The sequence below is a fragment of the Ornithodoros turicata genome, chromosome 8 (assembly GCF_037126465.1).
Source record: "Ornithodoros turicata isolate Travis chromosome 8, ASM3712646v1, whole genome shotgun sequence".
Classification (NCBI taxonomy): domain Eukaryota; kingdom Metazoa; phylum Arthropoda; class Arachnida; order Ixodida; family Argasidae; genus Ornithodoros; species Ornithodoros turicata.
The window spans coordinates 34,663,159-34,689,908 of record NC_088208.1 but is presented as its reverse complement, the minus strand read 5'-3'; the positions used below and the strand labels follow the sequence as shown (position 1 = coordinate 34,689,908).

Genomic DNA, 26,750 nt, shown 5'->3' with positions numbered 1-26,750 from the left:
AAGCTCACACGTGCTTCCGGCGACAGTACCTCCCTCTCGTTTGCACTGTTGATTTTGTATGTTCCGAAATCGGTATTATGGTTGTATGAAAAGCAGTGAATATGCTTTCGTATTTAGTTCTGTGGTTAGACTGATTGTGTTGTGTGGAGCCGTGAAATGGTAATCCGTCAAATTTTCGATGAGGTGAGGAATTCGTCTCGTAACGAAGTTACGTGAGCTCGTGACGGTTCTTCTATTTAGGCTTAGGGGTCATCGCGTACACCTGCACGTGACTTTTGAGGTTTTACGAAGTGATTGATCGCGATGGAGTGTTCATTTTGTGTGCACAATGTAAAGGGTTACACACATACAGTGTCTGCAGGCATCCAGTGAAGTTGTGGTGCTTCAGTGAAGTGCTGGACCTCACACAGTAGTGGGCTTCTCAACTCGCATCATTCTTTGCACCCGCAATAAAAATGCCTTTTAAGATGTGTTCTCCCGAACCCTTTTACGAAAATGAATATTGGCAACGTTGTCTAGTTTTCTTGCCTAGTTATAACGCCCGAGATTTAGTGCAAGTGAAAGAGCACTTGATGAACATGACGTCTTGCGTAGATCCGTGTGCTTTCTCGAATTCTCTAGTCATCTTTCTAACATTAACACTACACACACATCGGTGTTGAGTGACACTGTACACTATGTAAGTACCATTTATGACTATGACACAACAATACTTCGTGGGTTGAAGTTTTACTTGATTTCAAAAGCTTGAAATGGAGCTTGAAGCTTCTGTGAAGGTGTGCCACTGAAAGTTTGCCATCAGGTTTCTGCAGCAGCATGGTACTTTGGCTTGCACTTGCGTACTGCTTGAACTGTGATAAGCATTACTGGGTGTTACTAAACTGTTACACTTAATGCATATTTTTTTTAGCACAATGTTGTATCGGGTTAAAGCATGGTATGAAACCATCTTCTGAATTGTAGCTCGTGACTGTAAAAGTACTTGACAGCTATTTTCACGCGACTGCTGTGGTCGACATTCCAGACTGTACAGACTTTTCCTACACCTTGACAGCGCTGCCCCCAATGTTTTGTGAAACCCCATAGGGATGCTTGTTATTTTAGCTTTCAGATGCATGTTGGCAATAGCATATAAAGCTGTTAAAATGCACCTAAACTGTTCTCAAATGACACTGTCTTGCCTTCCACCAGCCTCACTTGGTGCAAGCAGTCTTCAAGGGCAATGTCGCGGAGGTGCAAGACCTCATTGAAAGCGGGGCTGTGGACGATGTCAACTATCAGGACACAGAAAGGAGAAGCGTGTTACATGCAGCTGCATTTTGTGGCCTTCCGGAGGTGATAGATTTGCTCATTGTACATGGTGCCAGAGTCAACACCAAAGATAACCGATGGGTCACTCCTCTGCACCGGGCATGCTGCTCGGGTTATCCGGTGAGCTCCCTGTGTTACCACTACCAACAACCACAAACCAACAAACAAACAACCGACAAATTTACGTGCATCCATCAGTTCATGGTCGGCTTATAAAGGGTTTTAAATACAGGTCTCATCCTTGTAGTATGTTAACAAAGTTGTTGTTGTTTTTGATACGCTGTTGCACAGCTGATCGTAGGAACTGCTGTTTATGACTATATTTCAAAAGACAAACAAAAAAGAGTCTGATTAGTATTTTTGCGAATTTGCTAATCTTCACATGAAACCGACTGCATGTAAAATCTGTAGGGAAATCGTAGTTTTTCTTATAACTGTGCTTGTAGTCTCGAAATTATTGACGACTTCCAATGTTGTTGGTGTGGTCACCCAAATAGTTTTCCATGTATTACCATGCTACACAGTCTTTGGCCCATCACACTACTACAGTGCTGTGGGGCCCTAGTGCTTTTTTTTCCTTTTGTACATGGTCAGTATGAAAACGAAGTACACGTATGGTTTCCGTTTTCAGGACGATGGATCTCACCGAAGTGTACTTCGGAGCATGTTTACTCTGAAAGACATGTCTTCGGACCCTGTAGATGCCACAGTAAGTTCGTTGATGTTTGTTGATGCTGTATCCATGGCTTGTCGTCTGAATGTTTTGCTGATTAGTCATGCCTGCAGGTGTGAGTCACGAAATATTCTTAGCATTTTTGTGAAATTGTAGGCGCAACGCTCGCTTGCCTCTTGCTTCTCGGCAATCTTTTAGTATGCTTCCGTGCGATGAAATGTTGACACACAGCCACTACCTGCATGCTGCCTGAAATCTTCTGCTTTGTTCTATTTTGTGCTTGTGATGTAACATGAACGACACACATTTTCTACTGATTAATGTAATTAAGTAATTTTCTTCAGAGACGCTGATGTTCCCCCGCAAACGTTTTGTGCAGAAAACCGTCGAAGTCCTCCTCCGCGCCTCTGCGGATGTGAACGCCCGAGATAAGTTCTGGCAGACCCCTCTGCACGTTGCAGCGGCGAACAATGCTCTCTCTTGCGCCAAACTCATCATTCCCCATCAGAACAACGTCAACATTTCCGACCGTGCTGGCCGCACTAGTCTTCATCACGCTGCATACAATGGCCATACGTCGGTGAGTGAATGCATCACTGGAAGATTAATTACGAGAGTGCAGGTTACATTGTCGCACCAGTAAATTTCCGACATAAAAATTTTGCTTACGTTGCCACGTCATTTTAAGGCGGACTCACTTCTTAAGGTAGTCTATGGGGAATGTTTGTTCACAGGGTTCTTGTGAACCTCGCTAAATTTCTACACGAAACGGGTACAGGCGTGTTCCGCTCGAGTTTATCTAGGGAACGGCATGTTGTTGGAGGTCTGAAGGCCATCGACTGATTTTTGGCGAATTAAAGTTCGTCAACTTTTCAATACATGGGAGTATATAGGAGATGCAACAAAATCACTTCTCTCGGCACGCACGGCCGTGATATCTGGACCAAAATGATGTCATCCCTACAGTAACAGTCTAGGAATTGATTGCAATCAACCAATTCGATAAGCTTACTGCGGTTTTCCAGATCCCTGCGTATGAAAATAATAGTTTTCTCCTTTGCTAGCATATTCTGCATGCTGGATTACGTTACTTCCTTAGAGCGCAGAAGGAAAGCGAAACAGGAAAAACAATTTTCCCACAGTGCCACCATCCCTCTCCAGAAGCAAACGTAACTAGATCGCGTGAGTCCGCCTTAAATTACACGTATGGGCTAGTAGACTACGTGATGGTGAATGGTAATAATATGGTACAGTAATGATAATATACAGTCACTCCTACTCCTTTATACTCCTCCTATACTCCTTTACAACAAAACTTAGGGGACAGTGAAAAAAAATTCGCAGTAAAAGATATTTTCGTTAAAAAGGATGTCCATTATTGGACCTACAGGGCTCCAGTGGGACCACAAAAAAATTCGCTGTAGTGGTATTTTCGTTAAAAAGGCGTTTTCTATAAAGGAATTTGACTGTATGTGTATTGGATTTCTGGAACTTTAGATGGTGGAGCTTCTACTCCAATGCAAAGCCACCTGCAACTCATTTGACAAGAAAGACAGGAGAGCAGTTCACTGGGCTGCATACATGGGACACACCGAAGTCATCTCTCTACTGGTTAAGCATGGGGCAGAAGTTAACGTACGGGACAAAGAGGTAAGTCGGGCTTCTGTTGGCTAGAAACAAAAGTCTAGAAGTCTAGAGTTGGCTAGAGGTCAGAGTGGATAGAAACAAAAAAAAAGAAAAGAAACTAAGCACTCTCGTAACATTGGCACGCAGTTGTACACACCGCTGCACGCTGCGGCAGCAAACGGTCGTCTCAGTGCGGTGCAGTTACTCTTGAAACTGGGTGCTGAAGCCGACGCTCCCAATGCGTCGGGCAACACACCGCTGCACGTGGCATGTCTCAACGGCAAGGAGGACGTCGTCTACGAACTACTGGCTGCAGGCGCTTGCCTCTCTTCTCGGAATTGCCGTGGGCAGGTAAGGGTGGTGACAGAGAGCTATTTGTACCTCGTTAATTGTACGCTTCCTCACACACTCGAGGGTAATTTTCAAGGTGTTCAAAGTATCAATTGACATGTGCATGGACAGCATTGGTTACCACCTGGTTTGCCCACTTTTCGGAAGTTAATTTGTGCTGCAAGAGATTTGACCATGATAGAACATTCTTTTCAGTCGAAAAAATAAGTGTTTGTCCCCTTACTATTACAGCGATATTTGTATGGCTCCTTTTGTGAGCAAGAGCAATTAAATGGCTCTCACTATACTTATAAACTCATCTCACTCTACCACCTTTGCCCTGATCACAACATCAATGTACGGGGATCTGAAGATTTAGAAGATCATGAAACAAATATCCTGATACAAGCCATAAACCGACTGAATGTGTATGGCGTGCATGATGCCACCTACCATCTTAGAATTAATACGTATCATGGAAGGTCCCAAATTGAGGAAACATAGCAATTTGACCGTTTATGTCGTTTCAGACACCACTGCACTACGCCGCTGCATCAACGCACGGTGCAGGATGCCTCGAAGTTTTAATCAGCGTGGGTGCTGATGTGAATGCTCAGGTATTTCAATTGCTTATTTCCCTGTACATCGAAGCGGGATAATAGCCTCACGATCTGCATTATGTTCCACTTGTCCTCCCCCTCTCTGTACACACAAATGGAGCCCTGGTGTTGAAAAACTCTAATCAATGAATCAACCAATCAATGATGCATGCATGGTTTTATGCGTGCTCGTAGCAAGGAAGCAAGATAACTTGATGCAAGAAGTAAGGGTTGTTAAAAAAAGGAATGCATTTTTCAGAGGGATTGGAAAAGGTGCAGTCAGTCAGTCAGGTGTAGTGGTTCTGTACACCAAGGGGAGGAGAAATGGGAGGGGAAGGATGATGGTGGTACAGGAGGGGGAGGGGCGTGCACTTCCTCGTGCTCTGGGATGTGTAGTCCAGATGGGATGTGGCAGAACTTCCCGTATGGATTATATGGGAATACGGGTTGGCTAATACGTGGAAGCAAAGCAGTGGAGTCAGTAGTAGAGGGGAAGGATGATGGTGGTATAGGAGAGGGAGGGGTGTGCACTCCTTCATGCTCAGGGATGTGGCGTGTAGTCCAGATGGGATGTGGCAGAACTTCCCGTATGGATTATACGGGAATACGGGTTGGCTAATACGTGGAAGCAAAGCAGTGGAGTCAGTAGTAGAGGGAAAGGATGATGGTGGTATAGGAGAGGGAGGGGTGTGCACTCCCTCATGCTTTGGGATGTGGCGTGTAGTCCAGATGGGATGTGGCACAACTTCCCGTATGGATTATACGGGAATACGGGTTGGCTAATACATGGAAGCAAAGCAGTGGAGACAGTAGTAGAATTTATTGTACCGGGAACAGTGGGAGAGGAGGAATAGGTTTAACACAAACAGGGCAGTGGAGCAGGAATGGAGACGTGCTCCTCTACTTTGTGCACACACACCTTACTTCTCGAAGCTGTCGTGTGTTAAAATGCGCGAAACATTCCCAGAGCCTAGATGGACGCACACCACTGCACATGACGGCAATCCACGGACGATTCACCCGTGCTCAGACATTGGTGGACAGCGGGGCAAGAGTTGACGCGGCCGACTGTAGTGGCTGCACGGCGCTGCACGTGGCTGCGCGCCATGGGCACGACCTCCTCGTGGGGTCCCTGCTACTGGCTTCGGCAACATGTGACACGTATGTAGGCTTCGCACTTTGTTCGCGTTGGGAAGGGAACGTTCCCATAAGGATCTTCTCCCGGGTTTTTTTGGCGACAGGCACGGTCGATGTGGCATGACGCCGCTTCATATGGCCGCGCTCGGCGGGTACACCGAATGCTGCCGCAAGCTCCTGCAGGCAGGCGCGAACCCGAATGCAAAGGATGAGAGAGGACGAAATGCGGTTCATCTGGCTGCCTTTGGCGGGTGAGTTTTTTGTGGGTGTCTGTAGGATGAATCCCCCCCTTGTTTGTTAAGGGCTGTCACCTCAGAAATGTAATGCAGTCATGATTAGACCCTGATGTTTTAGGGTTAAACCCGATTTTTTCCCAAATTTGCACCCCGAATTGAGGTTCACCTATCTAGGGTTAAACCCGATTTCTACCTGCAAAACTGCACCTAGGCTATAGGCACCTCGAGGCATCGACGTACTAGTTTCTCACAAAATGTGCGACTGGCCCTTACTTCTGGCACTCTGGATAAACGGTACAGTGAACGTTTATTCTACAATAATGCCCGATTTCTCCCCAAACTTAGTCTGATGGTAATTTTTCTGCCCGAATTTGCGTGAATTTTCGACGTCAATTTATTGACCTGATTTCTACCCCCCGAATTTGGAAAAATATAAAACCCGAAAACTTCAGGGTCTACGTATAATCATGATTTTGCAAGAACAATGTTTGAAAATGTGGCTGTACTACATTACAGTAATTGACCGGATATGTGGTAATGACACGGTAAAGCGCACATATCACCAGCATTCTCCTTGCTTAAAGATAGACCCCTGTGTTTTCAAATGATATATGTGTATCTGCGGGCAAAAATTTTGTGGTTTTATTTCGGGAGCCGTAAAATTGGGTGTCATCATGTGAAAGAGCAGATATTTTAGGGGAAAAGAAAAAAGAAAAATTTATCATATTTCAGATGAACGCAAAATTCTGAGCGGCAGTGCTGAGTGCAGAGTACTTAATGTTCTCCAGGGGCGGTACGAGTGGCAGAGATTGTACTTTGATAAGCTTTCAACTTTTTTCGGTTTTTGTTCTATCGGACGATGATGCTATTCGTAACACACAATCCCGTACTTAAAGTTTTCTGACTTGCTTACGTCGTATTTAAATAACGGCTGTACCATTTTTGGGAAACCGTTGTTCTGACTGTACTGTTATACCGTTACCTCTTCCCAGCAATCCAGAGACATTAGAGTTGCTCATTGGCCGAGGAGGCTGCTACGACGTCTGTGATAGCTTCGAAAGGTGAGCAACAGCAGTTGTGGTAGTACAGTGTTCGCCAAGATAAACTTCGGGGTTTGTAACGAAGCTAAAACAAATAAGAACGGTGTCGGAAAGCTAAAGTAGATGTTAGAGGAAGTATCATGCCGCCGCTGCCTAATTGGCTATACCTGTGTTTCAGCTTCTTTCCGTCAGATGGCGAAACGGTCGAACGCGGCGTTGCAGAGTACGACTCTGCATTCACTTCCGCTCGTTCACTTGGTTTTGATGTCGTCTGCAACGCCGCGTTCGACTGTTTCGCCATCTGACGGAAAGGACCTGAAACACAGGTACAGCCGATTAGGCAGTGGCGGTTTTCTAATTTTCACGACTTATCCGCAGAGAAACGGACCAAACGGCAGTATCGACATAAAATTTTGGGGCATAATACATCCCCTAACATCCACTTTAGCTTCCCGACACCGTTCTTATCTGTTTCACCTTCGTTACAAACCCCGAAGTTTAATGTTTGGCGAACCCTGTAGTTCAGATTTCACTTGTCCGCGTGTCTGAGGGTCACCCTTTATCGCATTTACGTCGCCCATCAACTTCTCCCCCGTTTTTTGTTTTTTTTCCCCCGCTCTCAGGTTGCCAATTCACTACAGTACTTGCGGGTCCGACCACGCGTGCCTCACACAGCTGCTCGCCCTCGGTTCGAATCCCAACCAGCTGGACGTGGACCGTTGTACCCCGTTGCACTTGGTTGTGGCTAAAGTCGCTTCGGCGCCCAAGAGAAACAGCTTAAATTTCCAATCCGAGGACGTGGCGGCCTCAAGCGACTGGGACACGCGACACATGGCTGTGGAAATACTGCTGGAGCACAACGCGCAGCCGTCATTTCCGGACAAAGATGGCCTCACTCCTCTTCACTATGCTGCAGCGGCCGGTCTAGTCTCTGCATTGTCTGTGGTGAGTACGTATGTTGTGCTTGGAAGTGAGGCCAAAGAAAGTCGACTATTTTTGCGGGAGTTTTGCATTTTTGTTCGATACAAACTTGAAAGAACTGATGTTCTGTGGCTGGAACAACATAGAAGGGACAAATACATACAAAGCCTCAATTTGTCTAAGAAATTAACGATGAATTTCATCGTTAATTTCTTAGGCAAATTGAGGCTTTGTACGTATTTGTTCCTTCTATTGTTGTTCCAGCCTCAGAACATCAGTTCTTTCATGTTCAACAGTTGCCGCCTGCGTCGATCCCGTCTTATGAATGTGTGTATGAGTGAGCAAAAATGTAAGAGTGAAAGGAGGATGAGTGAGAGAGAGTGGCTGGTTTGTCCCTTCAGATGACGCACCCTGGAAGTCACTGAGAAGGCGTGTTAGCCTAGCTCAATTGGTAGAGCCCTGGACCAGCAATCCAGAAGATGTGGGTTCGAGTCCTACAGCTGGCTAACCTTTTCAGTGACTTTCATCTTACATCGTTATACAAACTTCCATGGAAAGCTAGATTGCACTCTGAGTCTGCTTTTGAAAGGCTTTCGTTTCTGTTTCCTTTTTCCGTCACTGCTCCTCATTAATCTGTTGCTCCGTTTTCATATCTGTTCTATATATTTCATTCTCTGTTTCCATTGCTGCTCTTCAATTTCTCTGTTGCTCCATTTCTGTTGTACATATTTTACTCTCTCTTTATTGTACTGTGGCAACAAAATTTATCTTTTGCATAGAAGAGTGATGATGGATGGTGTCTAGAGCCTGAAGTTTTAGGGCTTAACCCGATTCTTACCCGAATTTGCACCCCGAATCGAAGGTTGCCTCTTTAGGGTGAAACCCGATTTTTACCCGGCAAATTGCCCTCACTGAGACGTCTGTAGGAATGCACACTAACTTGTTTGGCAGCAAATGCAGTTACATCACCGTTTGTACCAAACTAGTACGGTTACTTTGAGTGACTGAGCCCGATTTCTCCCCAACTTTAGCATACTGGAAGTTTTTTTTTCACCCAAATTTGTGCACATATTTATTTACCCAATTTTTACCCCCCCGCAATTTAGAAAATGAATATTTCCCGAAAACTTCAGGCTCTAATGATATCACACCCTAGAAAATGCCCGTTAACGGCAACATTTTAAACATTATTCTTTTACACCTGCCTCGAGAAAGCAACTCTCTCTAATGGTGTTTCTCAATTGCAGATGTTGTCTGTGATGAAAGAAGAGGAAGTGCGGTTAACAACGTCTCCAAAGGGCGTGACACCGTTGCACCTCGCGGTAGGGGTCTTTCCATTTTCACTCTTATTCATTCGTCATTGGAGCCATTCTAACGCGTACCATTTAACAGGCCTGGGGAGGTCATCGAGAATGCCTGGATGCTCTGCTCGTTGCCAGGTGCGAAGTGGACACCCAAGACGAGCACGGATGGACGCCGGCTGCCTTGGCTGCTCAACGGGGCCACTCCGAGTGCCTCCATGTGCTGCTCGAAAGGGGGGCCTCTTGTCGAATGCTCCTGCATTCAGCTGGTGAGGACAGCTAACGTTTACGAGTTAGGGATGTACGGTAGACTCTCAGTAATTGGAACTTCTGGGGACCGCAGGAATTTTGTGTGAGTTATTAGAAGTTGAATTATCAGACAAGCCTCGTAGTATGAGTAGAGCCTGAAGTCTTACGGTTTAACCCGATTCTTCCTCGAATTTGCACCCCGAATTGAAAGTTGCCACTTTAGGGTGAAACCAGATTTTTACCTTCGAAATTGCCCTCACTGACTGCTGACTGCCTGACTGCTGTAGCTCACAACATGTATTGCCACTACATTTGGCCGTCGTCGCAGTTTTCTACCTTTCCTGGTAGAATTCACCCACAAAATACCATTCTGTAGACTAGAATGGGTGCCCCGTCAGCATGTGAACAGTTTATCAAAGTGTCAGCCCTTTTTCCTTTCATTATTTGTTGGTAGGGAAATTTTACTAGTGGGTGGGAAGTTTGAATGAAGGGAAGGTGCAGTTTGAATTATCCAGCTTTTCAATTATACGGAAAACATAGCAAGCCAAACAAACATTCCAGATTTGTTTTAAATTTGCCAAAAGTTTGAATTATCAGGGTTTGAATTAACGAGAGTCTAATGAAAATATTTGTTTGACCCGTTGAATTGGGGGTACTGAGCAACAACTGATCCTGTAGCAAGCACTTATCGCTGCGCTGGTTTCCTATACAGCTTCCCAGGGACAGATTGAGTGCCTATGGATCATCCTCGAATGTGCCAACAACCCTAAGAAGGCAGTGAATGCAACAGATAAGCATGGAAGGTATGTCTGTTGTATCTCACCCCTTGTTGCCTCATGAAATTACAGTTTGCTCATAAAAGTTACTTGCAAAAAAAAATTAGGTTGAATTACAGTTACAATTACTTTACCTCAGATGCCCTGAGAAGCCACTTCCTCCTTCTTCGAAAATAAAAGTAACTCGTAGAGCATGCCGCTGTTATCGCTCTCTGCTCACTTTGAAAAGAATGTCTCTCTGTGAGTTATACGTAACTTTTGCATGTGGTGGTACAGTCGCCGATCTATATTTGGGACTAAAAAAAATTCGGAATTTCCAGTTTTTTGGACAAAACTAATGTCCTCATTAAACGCCCCATAGAACCAATATATTTCCATTTCTGACATCCCAAACTGTTTCTTAAAAGAGCAGCTCGATTTTTCGTACCCATTTTGCCCCAGGCTCGCTTAGTTTTAGGGAACCACAGTCCCCTCAAAACCAGAAGCACTGCAGAACAGTTCGCTTCAGAACCCGATATTTCCAGTAAACCACTAGTATATATATATATACTATAGATATAAACCACTTTGAGTGTTCTGAATAAAGACTAGCAACAGTGGATTTTTGCAGTTTACTAAAACTACAGACTTATTCTATGGTTCCTAGAAGTCCGAAAAATCCATCTGCAGCTATTTATTTTAGGCAACTTGTCTGCTACGTGTAAGTTATCTGTATGGTGATCTGATCTTCATTCATCAAATCTGAACACCATTTGTTCCTCACAGGACACCACTTATGCATGCTGTGCTCAACAGTCACAAGGACTGCATGAACGCTCTTCTAGAGAATGGAGCCACCATAGAAATCCAAGACAAGTCGAAAAGAACCGCATTATTTCGTGCTGTAAGTAACGCACCTTGTTGAAAGCATTGATTAAGCATTTAATTATGTTGCTAATGTACATTGATTATGTAACATAGCACATATTACATTCTGGTTTTTCTCCAGGCATTTGGAGGCAATGAAGCGTGTGTATCTGCGCTTTTGAAGCGTGGTGCTAATCCACTCCATCGGGATGAACTAGGCAAGACCCCCTTGCACCTAGCTGCAGCATGTGGTAATGCTGGTGCCCTTTCCCTCTTGCTGGAGCATAGTGGCTGCTGCGATGAGCTGTGCGACAACGGAGACTTCACCCCTCTGCATTGGGCGTGCTATGGTGGTGAGTGTGACGTGATTCTCACGAATCGTATGGGTGCAGTTGAACCTCCACGTAACGAACGTCGATTTAACGTATTGTTTCTGTTACGCGTACATTTCACCATAGACGCCAGTGCATTTCTGCACTCGATTTAACGAGGTGTTTTCGTTAGACACATTTTATTTAACGAAGCTCGTATTGGCAGCAAACTCCCCAAAACCCCCCTCTTTGCGCCATCACATGTGAGAGAGAGAGAGGAGGAGTCCCCACGGGGGAGGGAAGGAGTAACGTCAACGTGACAATTATGTTTGTATTGGTTAACTTATTGGCGTTGTCACGTGAAATGACGTAATTAGCTATCTGGGCATTTATCACTTTTGCCACGTGCTTTTACTGTGGGAACTACACAATCGCTTCCCTGTTGCATTTGTTTTTTCGAGTTTATTTTCGAGTGGTGCTTTATGATTTGTGCAGTCCAAAAAGCGAAGATTTTGTGAGTTGGTGAAGGACTCGCGATAATCAGTAACAGTAGTGCAAGGCATAATGATATTGGCAGTGCTAAGTAAAGTAATTTTGGTTGCATCGTGATTGTTGAAGCACAAGCTTTCATCTGGGAACAAGTTGTTCTTGCATTTTAGTGCCCCCTTTAAGCCGAGGTTTGTGCAGTGGTTTTTCTTACAGTATGCTGTAAGCACTCTTAGCTTATGAATAGACAGTTATTTTGTCCGTGAAAAGTCTCGCGCATTTTTCGCTCAATTCTGCTGCGTGACTTGCTGCTTTACACATTAGTCTATGCTAAATCGACCTAGCAGTGTTTTTCTGGCTTATCGTGGCAAAAGTGTGCACTCTAAACTGTATAATAGCTTACCGAAAGTTTTTAATGGCAGGGCACGATTCCTGTGTGAAGGTGCTCCTCGAGAAGTGCAAGGCTAAGAAGTTTTGTGGGAATTCGTTCAGCCCTCTTCACTGTGCTGCGTGAGTATCTTGGTCACAACCTTGTCACGCTGTTTGTGCTTTGCAATAGAACATACCCGTGCATGCTCTTGCACTTGTACTTGCCCTCGTTGGATTATAGTTTTGACCACAGACTGGATCCGTTTGCTGTGACATTTGCAAAATCTTGTCTAACGTAATGGACTGTGAATGTGGGTTTTTCAATGCACTGATCTTTTCTGTGCTTTTTTTTTCTGTTATTTGCAGGACCAGTGTAAAAGTTTCAGTTTGACGAGTATTGAATTTACTTCTTATTTTTCTATGTGCATGCCGATTTGTACTACAAGGCACCACTAGAGCTTGCTTTTTCTGCATGCTTCATATGGCAGGGTGGGATATGTATATTCATATGGACTTTGTCCACTTTACACATGCTCAGTGTGCTTGCTCTGCGTGTAATGCTGACTGGTACACTGCTAACATGACGATCCTGTGGCTTAAATTGCTTTGAGCCACTGAAAACATGACACACTACGACCACGTTGGCTGTACTACATGTCGTGATTTATGTAGGCCCACACTCAAGCTTTGGTCGGTGCGGAGTTTCTCCAACGGCTGGCCTCCGCGAAAGCCATTTCAAGCCACATCTTAGGCATGTTCGCTTGTCGGCTGGCTATGTACATATTCAAACCAAAACACGCTTCCAAAAGCTTCCGTTCGCCTCCTCCCGTATCCATCTGGACACTGTTGTACAGTGCTGGACAATAGTTTACGGAACACACTCCGGCGCATTCCTTCTTCAGGGTGACACGCTGGCAGCGAATGGCGCCGTACAGACTTACAAACATGGGCCTAGATAACCCTGTCACCAGTTTACAAACCCGTATGTCCCGTATGGTCCCATACCGTACGGACTTTCCGTACGGTATGGGAGCATACGGGCCATATTGCTAGCATGTCACTCTGAGGAAGGAATGCTCTGGAGCGTGTTCCGTAAACTTTTGTCCAGCGCTGTAGCACGTAGGGCCTGTCCGGACCACGTGCTTGGGACACGTCGACTGGCGTGGCACAACCTGTCTAACATTGCAGCGGTGCTTGTTGCTTGTGCATCTTGCTTGCACACATACTGCGTTTTTCTATTGTACACGTGTGACGATGTTGTTGAGTTTTGGCTTCCGTTGCACAACTGCCCTCAGTGCTTACCAGGGTCGCATGTCTCCCGCTTAACTTTCACTTCTTGTTTGTTCTTACCCGCTGCCCTACCCCTCATGCTTCACTGTCCCGCGGAATGGCACAGCTGCAATCCGTAAGTATTTATCGTGGATATTCGTTGCCTGCTTGCTCGTTGCACTTTCTGCCTTGTGATTGCATGGTAGTTATAAGCATGTGCATCAGTATAGTGATTTGCTTATGCCCATTTATCATCATAGAAATAAAGTTTCTATTGTTGTTGTTGTTACTGGCTATGGGATGTGGTTTGCTGTCCCAGTTCTCGTTCTGTGTATGTGACTCAATTTCTTTTGTGGTACGCTTCTGATACAGCAGCCATGGATGATTGCGGCAGGTTTACATAGCAGTGTGCAGGTACCTTTGAGTCAGATGTTTGTTGCTATTTAAGTTATATTTTCAAAAAACTATGTGCTATTCAAAAATTGAGATTTTCAGGCATTATGCCTATGAAAGTATTCAGAGCTTGGATAATGGACAAAAAATTGGCTGGACCTTTGTAAAAAAAATGTGTTAAATGTGCGGGGCCATCGTTGGCAATAAATTCTTGGCGAAACTCACTTTGAAATTATATTAAATTTTTTATTATCTCCCGTGAAATCATGTTCTTTCTTTCTTTCTTTTTTTTTCTTTGTTACTTTGGTTACACAGTCTCAGTATGCCACAAACACAATATGGTGATCACATGGCCCTATGAAGCCACGGAGGGGTCTACACGTTGGTTAGCCTAAAAATTTGTTTTCATTCCCAAATTGGGCTGTCCCACGAAAATTTGCTGTTTTCCGCTGAGCTCCGCAAAAACCTTTACCACTACTTCTAGTCACTGCTATTGATACCTGTCTTCTATGGGTTTGGTTAGCCATATGTTGAGGGGACAAAAAAAACTGGCTCCTTTCTTTCATGCTTTTGCAATGCTTTGTATATGTTTCTTATGTTCTGTGTAGCTCTGTGTGTGATGTGATTCTTTCATTCAGATTCCAGGGCAGTGAACTCTGCCTAGATCTGCTGTTCAGCTGTTTTGGGAAAGGGATCGTGCCTCTGAGAGACAAAAAGGAAAGGTAAGCTAATTGAAAAATTGCTGTAACATGTAGCTGCACACTCATTTCCTTCTTTGGAGAACTATATTGATGAAGTTGTTCAAAAAGGGCTGTGCTAATGAGAAAAGCTCTGAGCGACACAAAATCAACTCAAGTTCCATGGAAGATAATACCGCCTGAAATGCATTGGATGCGATTGCTGAGTATGCCTGTAATGTTTATTCTCGCAGAAGAGAGATTGTGTGTGCATATGTTTGCAGTAAGGTAGCCGGTGTGGCCTCCTAAGTTGTTTCTCCCGTATGTTCATAGCTGTGGAGGCTTTGAGTGCTCCTTTTTTCTCCTTTTTTCTCCCTTTTGCACCTGATCCTCACTTTCACCAGGAGAAGTGAAAAATAAAATAATGGTAATAAAAATTAGCTACAGTTAGTACACATATTTTGGTGCATGTGCTTTTTCTTCCAGAAGTGCCTTGCACGCCGCGGCATTCCACGATAGTGTGCTGTGCCTGCAGATGCTTATCAAAGAAGGTGCTGACATAAATGCAGTGGACTGCAAGGGGCGCACGCCACTTATGATGGCAGCTCGTTCAGGGAACTGCAAGGCTATAGGTACTGTCACCACCACATTGTTTTTGTAACCCATGCTATTTCTCTCTCTCTCTCTGTTTTCTTTTTTTTTGTGTGTGAAGAGCTTGTTGTAGACACATTTATTCTCATTCGCTGTAAAAAAAACTAAATCTCTGTCTGTCTTTTTTTTTTTCTTCTTCTTCTACTACAGAAGTCTTGTTGGAACAGAAAGCTGATGTCCTGATTCAGGATAAAGATGGCAACACCATTCTGCATCATGCATGCTTGCAGGTAGACTACTTGGTCTTGTCCCTGTGTAACAAACTAGTGTTGTTGACAGCTTGCTGCTTCAGACTCTGGAATGAGGGAGATTTCCATGTTCTCGTTGTTTAGAAACAAGATGCGTCAGTTACAACGCTACTGGAAAAGGCGGACTTTGTGAAGCTCATCAACATGACCAACACAAATATGAAGACGTGAGTGGAGGACTGTGACAATTCCACCGTTCCCCCCCCTTTTTTTTTTTTTATGACGTTCCTGTCTGGGTGTTCTGTAGCAAATGTTCTCCCTCAAAAGTAAAGCTCATCCGACATTCTTTCAGGGCTCTCCACGTTGCAGCCAGAAATGGTCTGATTGATGCCACTCAGGCCCTTCTCATGAAGGGCGCAGACGTCTTAGCGACAGATGTCAACGGTGAGAGAAGTCTACTTCCGGCAGACGCTATGTCGACGAGTCAGTTGAACACCATCCACTAAAATTATTTTCTCTTCGGCAGGACATACCCCCGCACTGTCCTGCGCTCGAAGCAGTGAAGTTGCGGAGTGCCTTGCTCTTATCCTTGCTGTGATGCCGCCACCCAATCCATTCCGCATGGACAGCTTCTCAAGTGAGTGTTCTTCACATTGGTTATTCAGTGTTTGTGCTGGTCTAGCAATATCTGCCCCACCTACAAGCAGGCAAGAAACAAAATATAGAAATATTTTTCTGAATTCGGGCAGTGAAAATTGGGAGAATTAAGAAAAGGGAAAATTGAGAAAAATTTATGCAAGTTCCGGTGGAAAAACTTCCAGTACGTTAATTTCAGGGGCAGAAACCGGGCTCAGTTACTCAGACTAACTGAACTGGTTAGCTACAAATGGTGATGTAACTGCGTTTGCTGCCAAACAAGTTAGTGTGCATTCCTACAGACGTCTCAGTGAGAGCAATTTGCCGGTTAAAAATCGGGTTTCACCCTTCAATTCAGGGTGCAAATTCAGGTAAGAATCGGATTACTATACGCTAAAACTTCAGGCTCTAAATACACAGTCAACAACTTGAGCACCTCCTTTTCCCCGGTGTGTCGCGTATCCGTTTGTTTTTCACCAAACGCCGCACTTCTCGAAATGCCTCTTGCTTTAATGTTCACGCTATTCGAGCCACAAAATTTATTTTCAACTTTGCACTCTTTTGTGTTACAAAGACGCTAGCATTATTTATGTTGTAGAGCCTGAAGCTTTAGGGTTTAACCCGATTCTTCCCCGAATTTGCACCCGGAATTGAAGGTTGCCTCTTGAGGGTGAAACCCGATTTTTAACCCGGCAAATTGCCTTCACTGAGACATCTTGAGGAATGGACACTAACTTGGTTGGCAGCAAATGCAGTCACATCACCATTTGTACCGAACCAGTTTGAGTAACAGAGCCCAATTTCTCCCCGAGTTTGGCGAACCGAGAAGTTTTTCCACCCGAATTTGCATGAATTTTAGAGCACACGTTTATTTACCCGATTTTTACTCCCCGAATTTAGAGAAAAAATATTTCCCAAAAACTTCAGGCTCTATTTATTTTGTTCTTTCAAGGAGTGGGCAGCATGTACCAGCAGAACAGGATGCCTGAACCGCTGGGAGAAACCCGCACCGACCCCATCAGCGAATCCTACCAAAGCTCCGACTCGGAATACTACTGACGGTGGTTGCTGCCCGGACTTCTACTTCTGCGTCAGCTCGATGGCGGAAGTGAAGCTCTTGCCTAGCTCTTCCTGAAGGCATCTACCGGGCGGCAAAGGTGGACGACGACCTGCGACAATGCCCTGCTGACACCAGGCATTGCAAGCTTGATCTTGAGTCAGTTATCTCACGAGCTATCGCAGTTGAAATGAGAACTTTCAAACAGCGCACCGTTTAGTTGTGCTCACATTAGGAAACACACCTTCGTGTTTGTGAGATCCAGCCCAAATGGAGGATGGCGGACCTTCCAAAATTCTCCCACATAGAAAAGTATAGAAAACTTGACGCGGGTATTTATGTCATTTACGTGGGTGGACACACGCAGAATTCGGGGCAGAATTGGTATTCTCGAGCTCAGTGAATTCTGTGTGTTACGAAGTGTACCACCACGGTAAAAAACGTGTACATAAAAAAAATGTTAGAAAGACAGCACTGTGGGTGCTTTCTAGCAGGTAGATTCAGTGCTACTCTCAATCTACAAGAAACGCCTTGCTGTATCTCTCAAACACGTTTGTGTGATTCACTACACCAAATACGCACCCTAACTTATCCATCTTCTTCTGAATAATGCTGTCTACTGTGGGGGCTCGCAGCTGATGACCTGTCTCCACAAGTATCAACGCGACAGTCGTTTTTTCAATGGGTCCGACAATAATTGCACTAGTGCCATAGTAGCACCACATAGTGACAAAAGTTTGACGAAAGCCTGTGGAATCTTGTGATGGAAGGAGCTGTTTGTAAGGACCAATCATAAAAAAGAAAGGTGCCTCTGCTTGACCTGTTCGCAGCTTAGTGTTCCAACACGAATGGTTGCTGTTCAGTGATAACTCTAATGTATCCGACTCTTAGAGCAATTCTCTCAGCACTCTAGTTGCACTGGTCACCCCAACGACGCAGTACATCCTCTGGATGTACGAAAAATGTCCCTCACGGATTGGTACGTCCGATGGACATCCCTCGGACGTGCGAATCTATTAGGACATTATTCGTACATCCAGAGGATATTCGGTGTTGTTGGGGCAAGAATGCTTGTCACTTGTTGAAACACACTAACGTCGCCACATGTAATACTTACGTGGACCGAACGCATATATACACGCCCAACCTGCTGGTGTCTTTCTTCTGTTTCATGTGTGCAAGGAGTAGCAAGCATTCCAATCTGATTTTCTAGAGACACTCGGGACGTTGGCCCTATGACCACCGTGCAAGGGCCCGTAGCTCTAGAAAGTGATGCTCTGCAGGGAAATAGAATCTACCAAGAAAAAGAGTGCTGAGATTGCGTAGTCTGCTGTGATATGGTCTATCCTTCCACAAGCTGTGTCTTTGTAGTATACTATATATCATAACCAGATTGGTTGTCTCCTGCGTATCTGTGTTGTTCTCAACCACACAATTTCTTAAGCCCCATCCTCTTCCTTTTTTTTTTTTTTTTTTGTTTTACGTGCGTACAGATGAAGGCCAACAATGTGATTTCATGAACCCATCCCCCACCACCACCCTCCCTTTTCGGTTCTTTTTAGCAGACGGCACGGAGAATACGGTGCGGTTGATCTGAATCAAATTTTTGCTTTTCTCCTTTTGTCCCCTCAAACAGTGCAGTCACGTAAGACATTGCACGCGTTCTTTTGATTCGCTCACGATTCCTCAACTACTTGATTATGAAGAAGAGAGGAAACGCTATGTGACGATGCATTCCATCTGTAGAAATGCTCACCGTAAGAAATGTAAACGGGGAAACGTTCCATTAAGGCATGGCAGGATCAAACACATTCAGCGTTAACGTCAACTAGCATTCAGTTATTTCTCCCCGTTACTCATAGCAAGAACAACCTTCCGACATATCAGGGGAACGAGTCGCTGCCCTTTCTTTCTTTTTTTTTTTTCTTTCACAGGTAAATGCCACTAGTGTGGCAACCCGTTTGCCGGTGCCATTCCAGACACATTTTTCACGTTTTGAAGTGCGAAAGCATGCCTTTCATATTTAAGAGCTTAACGGATTGCAGTGACAGGCTAATCGTGAAGGGCTAACCGTGTACGTGAACTTTCGGATAACGATTCGTGTTTTTTTGTACATGCTCGTGAGTGTTTTCTAAACGACAGAGTTAACAAGAATGTACACAGTACAAATGCGCGACAAAGTATTTTTAATTCAGGTGCCTATGTATTTGCCCCCTCTTCAAATTTTTGTGTGCCTTTTCTCTTTTCTTTTTTTTTCTCTATCTTTATCTTTCCAAAGAAGAACGATGCAGAGTTTTGCGTTTGGTTCAGTTAAGTCTGCACGCTGGATCAGTAAAGATAAAAACGTTCCTTTCGCAACTAGTCATTGAACGGAAAAAGAAAAATTGCAAGCTTCCAGCAGAGAAAAAGAGAGAGAGAGAGAAAATTGCTAATTGTGTATTTGTCGCCAGCAGAGAGTTGTGCAATGACCCTCACTGGGGATCGTTTGTGCCAGCAGTTTTTTCTCAGACCACTAGCCCCTTCCCTTATAGCTGTGTGCCTTACCAAAGCTGTGGCTTCCTATGTTGACGCATGTTGAAGAGAACGTAAATAGCGATTCCATCCGGGCCCATGCATCTAGCGCTTGTGTGGTGTTAATGCCAGGTGCTTTCTTTTCCTCTTGTTTTTTTTTTTTTTTTCTTTCTTCCACATGTATGCAATGCAATAGGAAATGCTTTTTCTAGGCCGCTTTAAACCTTGTGTGTCTTGTAGCGGAGTTTTACGTATGTACCTCCTAGGGCTCTGTGAACGGTCAAATTTTCAAACATGAATCGAAGATTAATAGTGAGAAAAAAAAAGGGACTTTTTTTTTTTCAGTGCCCATAATTGTTGAGGCACTCTAGCCAAGCTTAGCGTTATGCGAGCACATGCGTGAATTTGTACATCGATTTTTGTAAAGTACCACGCAGTTGCCGCATTTAAGGGACGAAGATTTTTAGATAAGGCTGGGTTAACATTGTTTTTTTCCAGTGTATGTCGACTCAGTTTCTCTTTTTCACAGCTTGCAGTTACATCTGCATCCGATTAATGTGTGGCATTGACAAGGGAAATATGAGTCTACCTGTATTTGCATAAACCCTGATGGCATGTCCCTGTGATGAAGCTTGAGAAGTATAAAAAAAACAATACTTGAGATTAACTGTGAAAACTGCAAGCACTGCAGAAGGGTGAAAGGTTTGTTGCTATTCAAAACTCTGAATTATTTTCGCACCCCCAATATATCATCTTATTCCCTACATATTATACTCTTCTGGGTCTGAAGCACCGTCGTGAAGAATAGCCAAAAAAAAGGGCACTGCACGCATAATCACATATCGTTTGAAACGACCCGCACAATTTTTGCTTTGTAAAGAAAAAGAGTTTACGTGGACGTGCAATAGCAATCGTTTGGCTGGCATTCCGCAGCATGGTTCCGAAGGGCTCACGTTGAACGAGCTGTGCCATAGAAAGCGAAATTCGTGGCAAGCCTTGCTTTCTCAGCATTTCTGTGGGAGGCAGTGTTGCTCAAAAAAAAATATGTCCTGGTGATGATGATCTCTTGTAGATAAATAGCGGTGGGTGTAGCAAAGAGAGAGGTTATGTGCATTTGCTCAGCATGCATGTGTATGTGTGTGTGTGTTATGTGTGTACGTGAAATGGTACACAGCTTCTGCCATCCAGAGCTAAAAAGAATGCAAGGAAGTCTGATTCAAAGTTGGATGTGCTCTTGAAAGGGGCCTTTCTTTCCGTTATCTGTCCTCCTTGCTCATGGTGTCTCTAGAATACTCACTACACATGCCTTATACTTCACATGGCCACGGGCTGATGTGAGACGTGCGGTAGGCAGGGCTAATCTCAACACATGACGGGCGGCCTTTCAGCTTCTGCTTCCATCTCTGTTTCTGTCGCACGTGTGGGTGCGCTGCTTGATTGATGCTTGGGGTGCTGAGATGTAAAACCCAGATGTGCATTGAGATTATAGTGGCAAGCATGTTGTAACGGGATTGTACACAAAGTAGCACGTTGACTTGTTTTGGGGTTTATGTTTGGACGACATCTGCGATTTTATGTGCTACGTGTTTCTGCTGCGGTCAGCGTACAGTTTTCTTGCGCTCTGTGAAATGTGTTTGGGTGAAGGTGCTTGTGCAACACACGAACAATTTGCCTTTGAAGTCATACCGAGCATGTTTACCCTGCTTTGCAATTTTGTTTCTGCTTCTACTTCGCGTCGGATCGAGGCGAGAATTCCAGGAATCCAGCTCGTAATGTTTTCTTTACGAAGCAATCCATCGAACTGTGGGATAGATAGATTTAACAATCCCATCCTGTTGTTGCAGGCTTCCTTGTGCATTTTTGCAAACTCAGTATTAGTGGCATTTATAATCGGTGTTCAGTGTTGCTTTCATGTGCGCAGAACGCTTTTTAATCATTGTTGCGTGATGTTTGCGCATGGAGATTGGCGAATTCCTTTCACTATATCCGGAAATATGGCGTTATGTCTTCAGAACATTGAGTAAACGTTGCTTTAGTGTGTGTCGCTCTCAAGGAACAAGCCCTCCCGTTGCGATAGAAAAGGAATGTGAGGAATAAATAAACGGAGGTCGACTAATCATGATTTAATTAATTGAGCTGCGTATAAACTTGACAATGTGTCTAAATAAATAGAAAATTTATAATATTTCGCACAAAAAATACTGGGGCTATTTCCATGGCAAGATAGTAGAACGAGTGTCCCACAATGAGTCGTCACAAAACATTCTGTGCATGCAACCCATTAGTCTGCATATAGTGAATGGGCATCGCTCTTTTTTGCTGCCTTGTATGCCATGCAAGGTTTGGATACACACACATGGCCCCAGGTGAAAGACTACAGGGTTTATGTTGGACGAGGCTGACCTTGTAGACAGCACGCAGAGATAAAGACAGATCAGTGGAAGATTGTTTTTTACACTTAGTCGATTGCGACTGTTTGTTTCACCACTCGGTTCGGTTTGAAGACTTCGTGTATCTCGTGTACCTGGTGCACCCAGCTTTGGTTTCACTGGATTATGCTGCCAAGGTCTAAAAACATTCTCTAGTCCCAATGTTTCCCACAGAATTTCTTTGCTTGTCATTTCTGTGTACCACACTTCACAAGGCACAAGGAGTTTCGGAAAATATTTGCTCACTGAATCCTTTCATGACTTTTTTTTTTTTTCCCCTTATAAACTAGTCCCCTAGTTCCATATGCAATTCCAATCACCGAGTGCGTATATTGAAGCACCAGATGATCGAATATTTCGTGTGCTTTACAGGGAATCTTGTACATACTAGCATGTAATTGTGTGTAAAGCCATCTTTTTTTTTTTTTTCTCCATTCTTCAGCATTTTTGTTGTAGATGTGCGATTCATTTACAGTGGCAGTTACTTTAGACCATAAAGTGTTGTAGTGTTTTGCACTATTTCTTTTTTTTTTTCTTATTGAACAACCAAATCATAACCAGAACTGTGATCCTGGAACATAATTGTGCATTATTATGAACTTAAAGCACTGCAGCAGTCTAAAGAACAAAGAAGCTGCATGTGTCGTTTCGGTTGCTATTCCGGAGATATGGAATCTCAGCTAAATGTGTAACGACTCTTACATGCAGCGGTTAAGTAGCGTGCCAAAACAAACGGGTTTAAATTCTGCTGTTAGTGTGTTTAATTAGACGAATGACGGGGGTGTTGTTATTTTCTCGGACGTTCCAAGTTATTCTTGGTGTGGTACTTGCAATACATCTTGCAATATACACTACCGCACATTGTGCCTCATGCCGCGTGTGGTAACTTGAAGCTGACCTGCATGAGGTGTTGCTGCTCTCCCATGCATAAAAACAACGCATCTGAACGCGTGGCACATTGATGTACCGTTCCAGAAAAAAAGTATAATCCTCTCGTGCATTAATAGGAGCAAGTTATGTGAGGACGGTGCTGTCTATTCCCTTGTTATGCTTCTGTGTGTGTGTGTTTGTGTGCCTGTGCTTTTTTCTTTTTGTTTTTTAAGTCTCAGTTTCACAGGAGCACTCACGTGCACAGTGTTGACGTCTCCGTTGTCTTTTGGGCAGTCTTTCAAATAGTCTAGTAATGCTAGCCTTTCCAGGCTAATAGAGCTGCCAACCTCTCATTGGGTGCAAGGCTGCTCTTGCTCAGTGAAAGAGCTCTGTACGACCTGCCTCATGTTGAATTTCAAACCTGTTTTTTCTTTTGACATCTCTCTTTTCGATTGAAATTATTTTACATTAAAAAAACAACAACAGAGAGCTGCTGGGGTGTACCCTGACGATGCAATCATTGAACAATCTAATGTTTTGTCGATTTGTGTAAAACACTTACTGTTTGTTTAGTTTTTTTTTACTGATAACACTGATATAGTGCATAAAGTTGTGTGACAGTATCTGTAGTGATTGCCTCTTCTGCAAAAGTTGGAAAAGTTAGGAACTGTTAGCAAAGATATGCAGTGTGATTCGTAGATCCAGGGATCAGTACCACTAGCATGTACATGCTTTGCTTCAGACATAGCACTAGAACGTGCACATGCTGTTGTGGACTCACTTGCAGGCAGTTTGCCTAATTTCACGTTGGGAATATTAGCACCGCCAGTTACAGTGGAAGTTAGTGAGAATGCTCAAAGCCACCATCATGGGCTGTGAGTCTCTCTGATTGTTACACACAACACATTGGGAACACAGCGTACTATAGCGCGGTAAACTGTAGTATAACCAGTAAACATTGCTTGGTGCCAAGCTGGTGCTGGATGAACACCTCCAGAAATGGCACATCCATTCCCGACTGGCTTCTGCTGTGATTGCGTGTTGTCGCGGTGCGAGATGATCTCCACGACTTGCCACGATTCAGAGCTGCTATTACGATGAGCTAGTGCATAAGCTCGTAGTTCATTTGGTGTGCAAAGTTGAGCCGAGCGGTAGAACGTGTATAGCAACACCAAATAGACATAATGTCAATCTGAACCTGGATGCCTATTACGATGTAGAAAGTGCCATTCTTGAACTGGTTTCGTGCAACAACTGTACCCTGCTTGTATGTGTGCTCGTTGTTCACTGTACTGGGCTTTCTGTTTTCTGTGGTACCCCTGATGCTGGCAGCACCCAAGTACTGGTCATTTTTGACACATCCTGCCTCCTGAGTTTAGTTTGTAATGTCGTAGGCAGTACCTCAAAATCTGCAGTGGTAGTAGTGTCCCTCGGGCTGCGAAAAGTAGCGCCCTGTGTGAAGTCAATATGTCAAAGAGCATTTCAGTAGCAGCCGACAGAGTTTATGTTAATTTATTAGGAGCGTTAATTTGCCATCACGTGTTGTCTCAGGAGCGCTGAATATTTGGTGTCTGGACGTCCCTGGAGAAGGTGGTGACCCTTTTCCCCAAACCTAGGAGGCAACATAGAGTGGGTTAAATATAACATTCCCTTTAACTTTTTTTTTTTCTTTTTTTCATTGGTGCCTTTGACATTGCTGACCCTGAAGGGTTGCCATAATTCAGTGCATGTCAGTTAGTTGAATTGTACCGCGCTGTTCTAATTTGACACTGTCTCAGCAGGGTTGATCTAGTGACCTTTATCTAACTGTGATAAAGTCCAAAACAATTTGTAACAGATTGAAACTACTGTGTCATCAGTATGTGTTTAATGCACCTATACCTGTCATGCAGTGTTTCAGAGTAGCCTATTGTACCATCGAATGATTATGCATTTAAAAATAAAAAGGTAACAATTATGCGGTGGTGTCAGTTGCAGATGTGGAACTTTTTTCTTTTTGTGGTAGTATCACTTTTTGCTATCACGTAACTTTCTTTTCTTTTGCATACTTTGCTTTGAGCAGCTTGCACCACTCTTCTGCTGGAGTCCTGTCTCCCATCTCTTATGATGATGGGCACATGAGAAAATAAAATACAGTCCAGCCTGTTTATTACGATATTCGGTATAATGATAACTCCGATATTACGATCGAATTGCGGATTCCAGTCAGCTCATCCATTGAAGTACATGTAAACAAGACTTCGATGTAACGATCGCCACGAGAGCATTTGCTCAATTATAGCTATAGAATTCTTCCGGCGATCGGTAAAGTGCGCAAAAAGCCAGAAACAGGATTCCACTTTTTGTTATTTTTTTCTGTGAAAACAAAGGAAGGAAATATTTTCAAAAGCCATACACTCCAAGAGCATCAAAGTGAGAATGCGGTGTGTTTACCGCACATAATTGACTGGGAATTGATGAACACATTGCAGAGCGTGGGACTTTGAAGGCATTCTCTCGTCCGCAAGATTTCCAAGACCCACAGTTCGTCACTACTAGAACATGTGTCAATGGATTACCTGTGGACGAGGCACGTTCTAATGGACCACGCAGTTCCGATAGTGAGAACGATTTCGCGAAAGCTCGTGTATAACGATACTCTGATATAGCGATCGCGTTTATGTCAATATCGTTATAACCTGGCTCGAAACGTCTGCTTGCGTCCTCCTTTCATTGGCGTAACTGTTGCATATGGTGTTGTCACGGCCAGAATAGGTCGTGTTGTACAACATGAGTTTGAGGGAAGGCGCAAAAAATGCAAGACGAAGCACCAAGTGCACAAACAACTGTTCCAATTTTTGTTGGTAAAGATAGTGTTTAGCAAGTTTGCAACACCACACCGACAGAAAGGAATAGTGTTATGTTGATGAAGGTACAATTTGGGAGTTTAAGAGAGCAGTTTGAAGTGGTGTCTTCTGGCTTTGTGTTTAATTTTGTAATTTCGTGTGTGCGAGATGATGAGAACCGAAAAAAATTGGTTCCGCCCGGGATCGAACCGGGGACCTTTCGCGTGTAAAGCGAACGTGATAACCACTACACTACGGAACCACTTTTTTCTTTTTCTTTTCCACCTTTATTTTTCAGAGCTTACTACTCTGAGTCACGTCGACTCAATACCTCACAATACCATACACAATACGACAAAATCACAGAGAGAGAATACGATGTTTCTCCTCTATACCGGACACGTTAATAACACAATTTCTACAAAACATTCAGCCTTTCGCAGACTCTATCTAACCACTCAGGCACTTCTAAGAGCTGAGTACAAGCTAACTTTACCTGCAGTAGTTCGGCTTTGAAATATTTCATAGGAGGACACAAGGGCTCTTCGTTCCTATCGGCCATACGAAGCTTCCACAAACAGTACATGGCAACAAGAAGAACGATATCGTATCTCACATTTTCACCGGGACGTAATGGGAGGAAGCGGATAGTGTGAGGATTAAGCGAAAGACGGCGCTTAAGGACTTTGAACTGTAAGTCATCCCAAAAGAATAAAGCTTCTGTGCAGTCCAGAAAAAGGTGATCGACAGTCTCGGGCGTGTTGCAAAATCTGCAATTCACGGACTACGGAACCACTTCGGCACCAACGCGCCTGTCAACCACGCTAGTCCTAACATTTTTTAAAACTTACGAAACAGAATTCAGACCAAACCAAAATGGTTCCGCCCGGGATCGAACCGGGGACCTTTCGCGTGTAAAGCGAACGTGATAACCACTACACTACGGAACCACATATTTGGTGTTATCTGTTTACCGTCCAGCTGTTCGAAAACGCGTGGAACCGAATTCATAAACATTTGTACAAAAAGGATA

At 44.0% G+C, this 26,750-nt stretch overlaps 1 protein-coding gene, 1 long non-coding RNA gene and 2 other non-coding genes across 4 annotated transcripts; 1 reads left to right on the top strand and 3 right to left on the bottom strand.

Moving 5' to 3' along the window:
• Positions 1–9: 9 nt before the first annotated feature.
• LOC135367092 (serine/threonine-protein phosphatase 6 regulatory ankyrin repeat subunit A-like) lies at positions 10–24,849 on the top strand. Its single transcript, XM_064600200.1, has 24 exons — positions 10–183; positions 1,192–1,431; positions 1,943–2,020; positions 2,364–2,564; positions 3,482–3,634; positions 3,758–3,961; positions 4,471–4,557; positions 5,507–5,700; positions 5,781–5,927; positions 6,905–6,973; positions 7,576–7,897; positions 9,121–9,195; positions 9,266–9,443; positions 10,136–10,226; positions 10,965–11,082; positions 11,188–11,398; positions 12,265–12,352; positions 14,512–14,595; positions 15,037–15,182; positions 15,352–15,431; positions 15,534–15,616; positions 15,742–15,833; positions 15,916–16,026; positions 16,978–24,849. The coding sequence occupies exons 1-24, from the start codon at positions 157–159 to the stop codon at positions 17,082–17,084; spliced, it is 3,186 nt and encodes a 1,061-aa protein (XP_064456270.1). The 5' UTR covers positions 10–156; the 3' UTR covers positions 17,085–24,849.
• Positions 24,389–26,630, bottom strand: LOC135367100 (uncharacterized). Its single transcript, XR_010414362.1, has 2 exons — positions 26,214–26,630; positions 24,389–24,504 (listed from the first exon to the last, which is right to left on the bottom strand). It is a non-coding gene; the product is annotated as an uncharacterized LOC135367100 (long non-coding RNA).
• Trnav-uac (transfer RNA valine (anticodon UAC)) lies at positions 25,907–25,979 on the bottom strand. Its single transcript has one exon. It is a non-coding gene; the product is annotated as a tRNA-Val (tRNA).
• Trnav-uac (transfer RNA valine (anticodon UAC)) lies at positions 26,595–26,667 on the bottom strand. The gene has a single exon. It is a non-coding gene; the product is annotated as a tRNA-Val (tRNA).
• Positions 26,668–26,750: the final 83 nt, after the last annotated feature.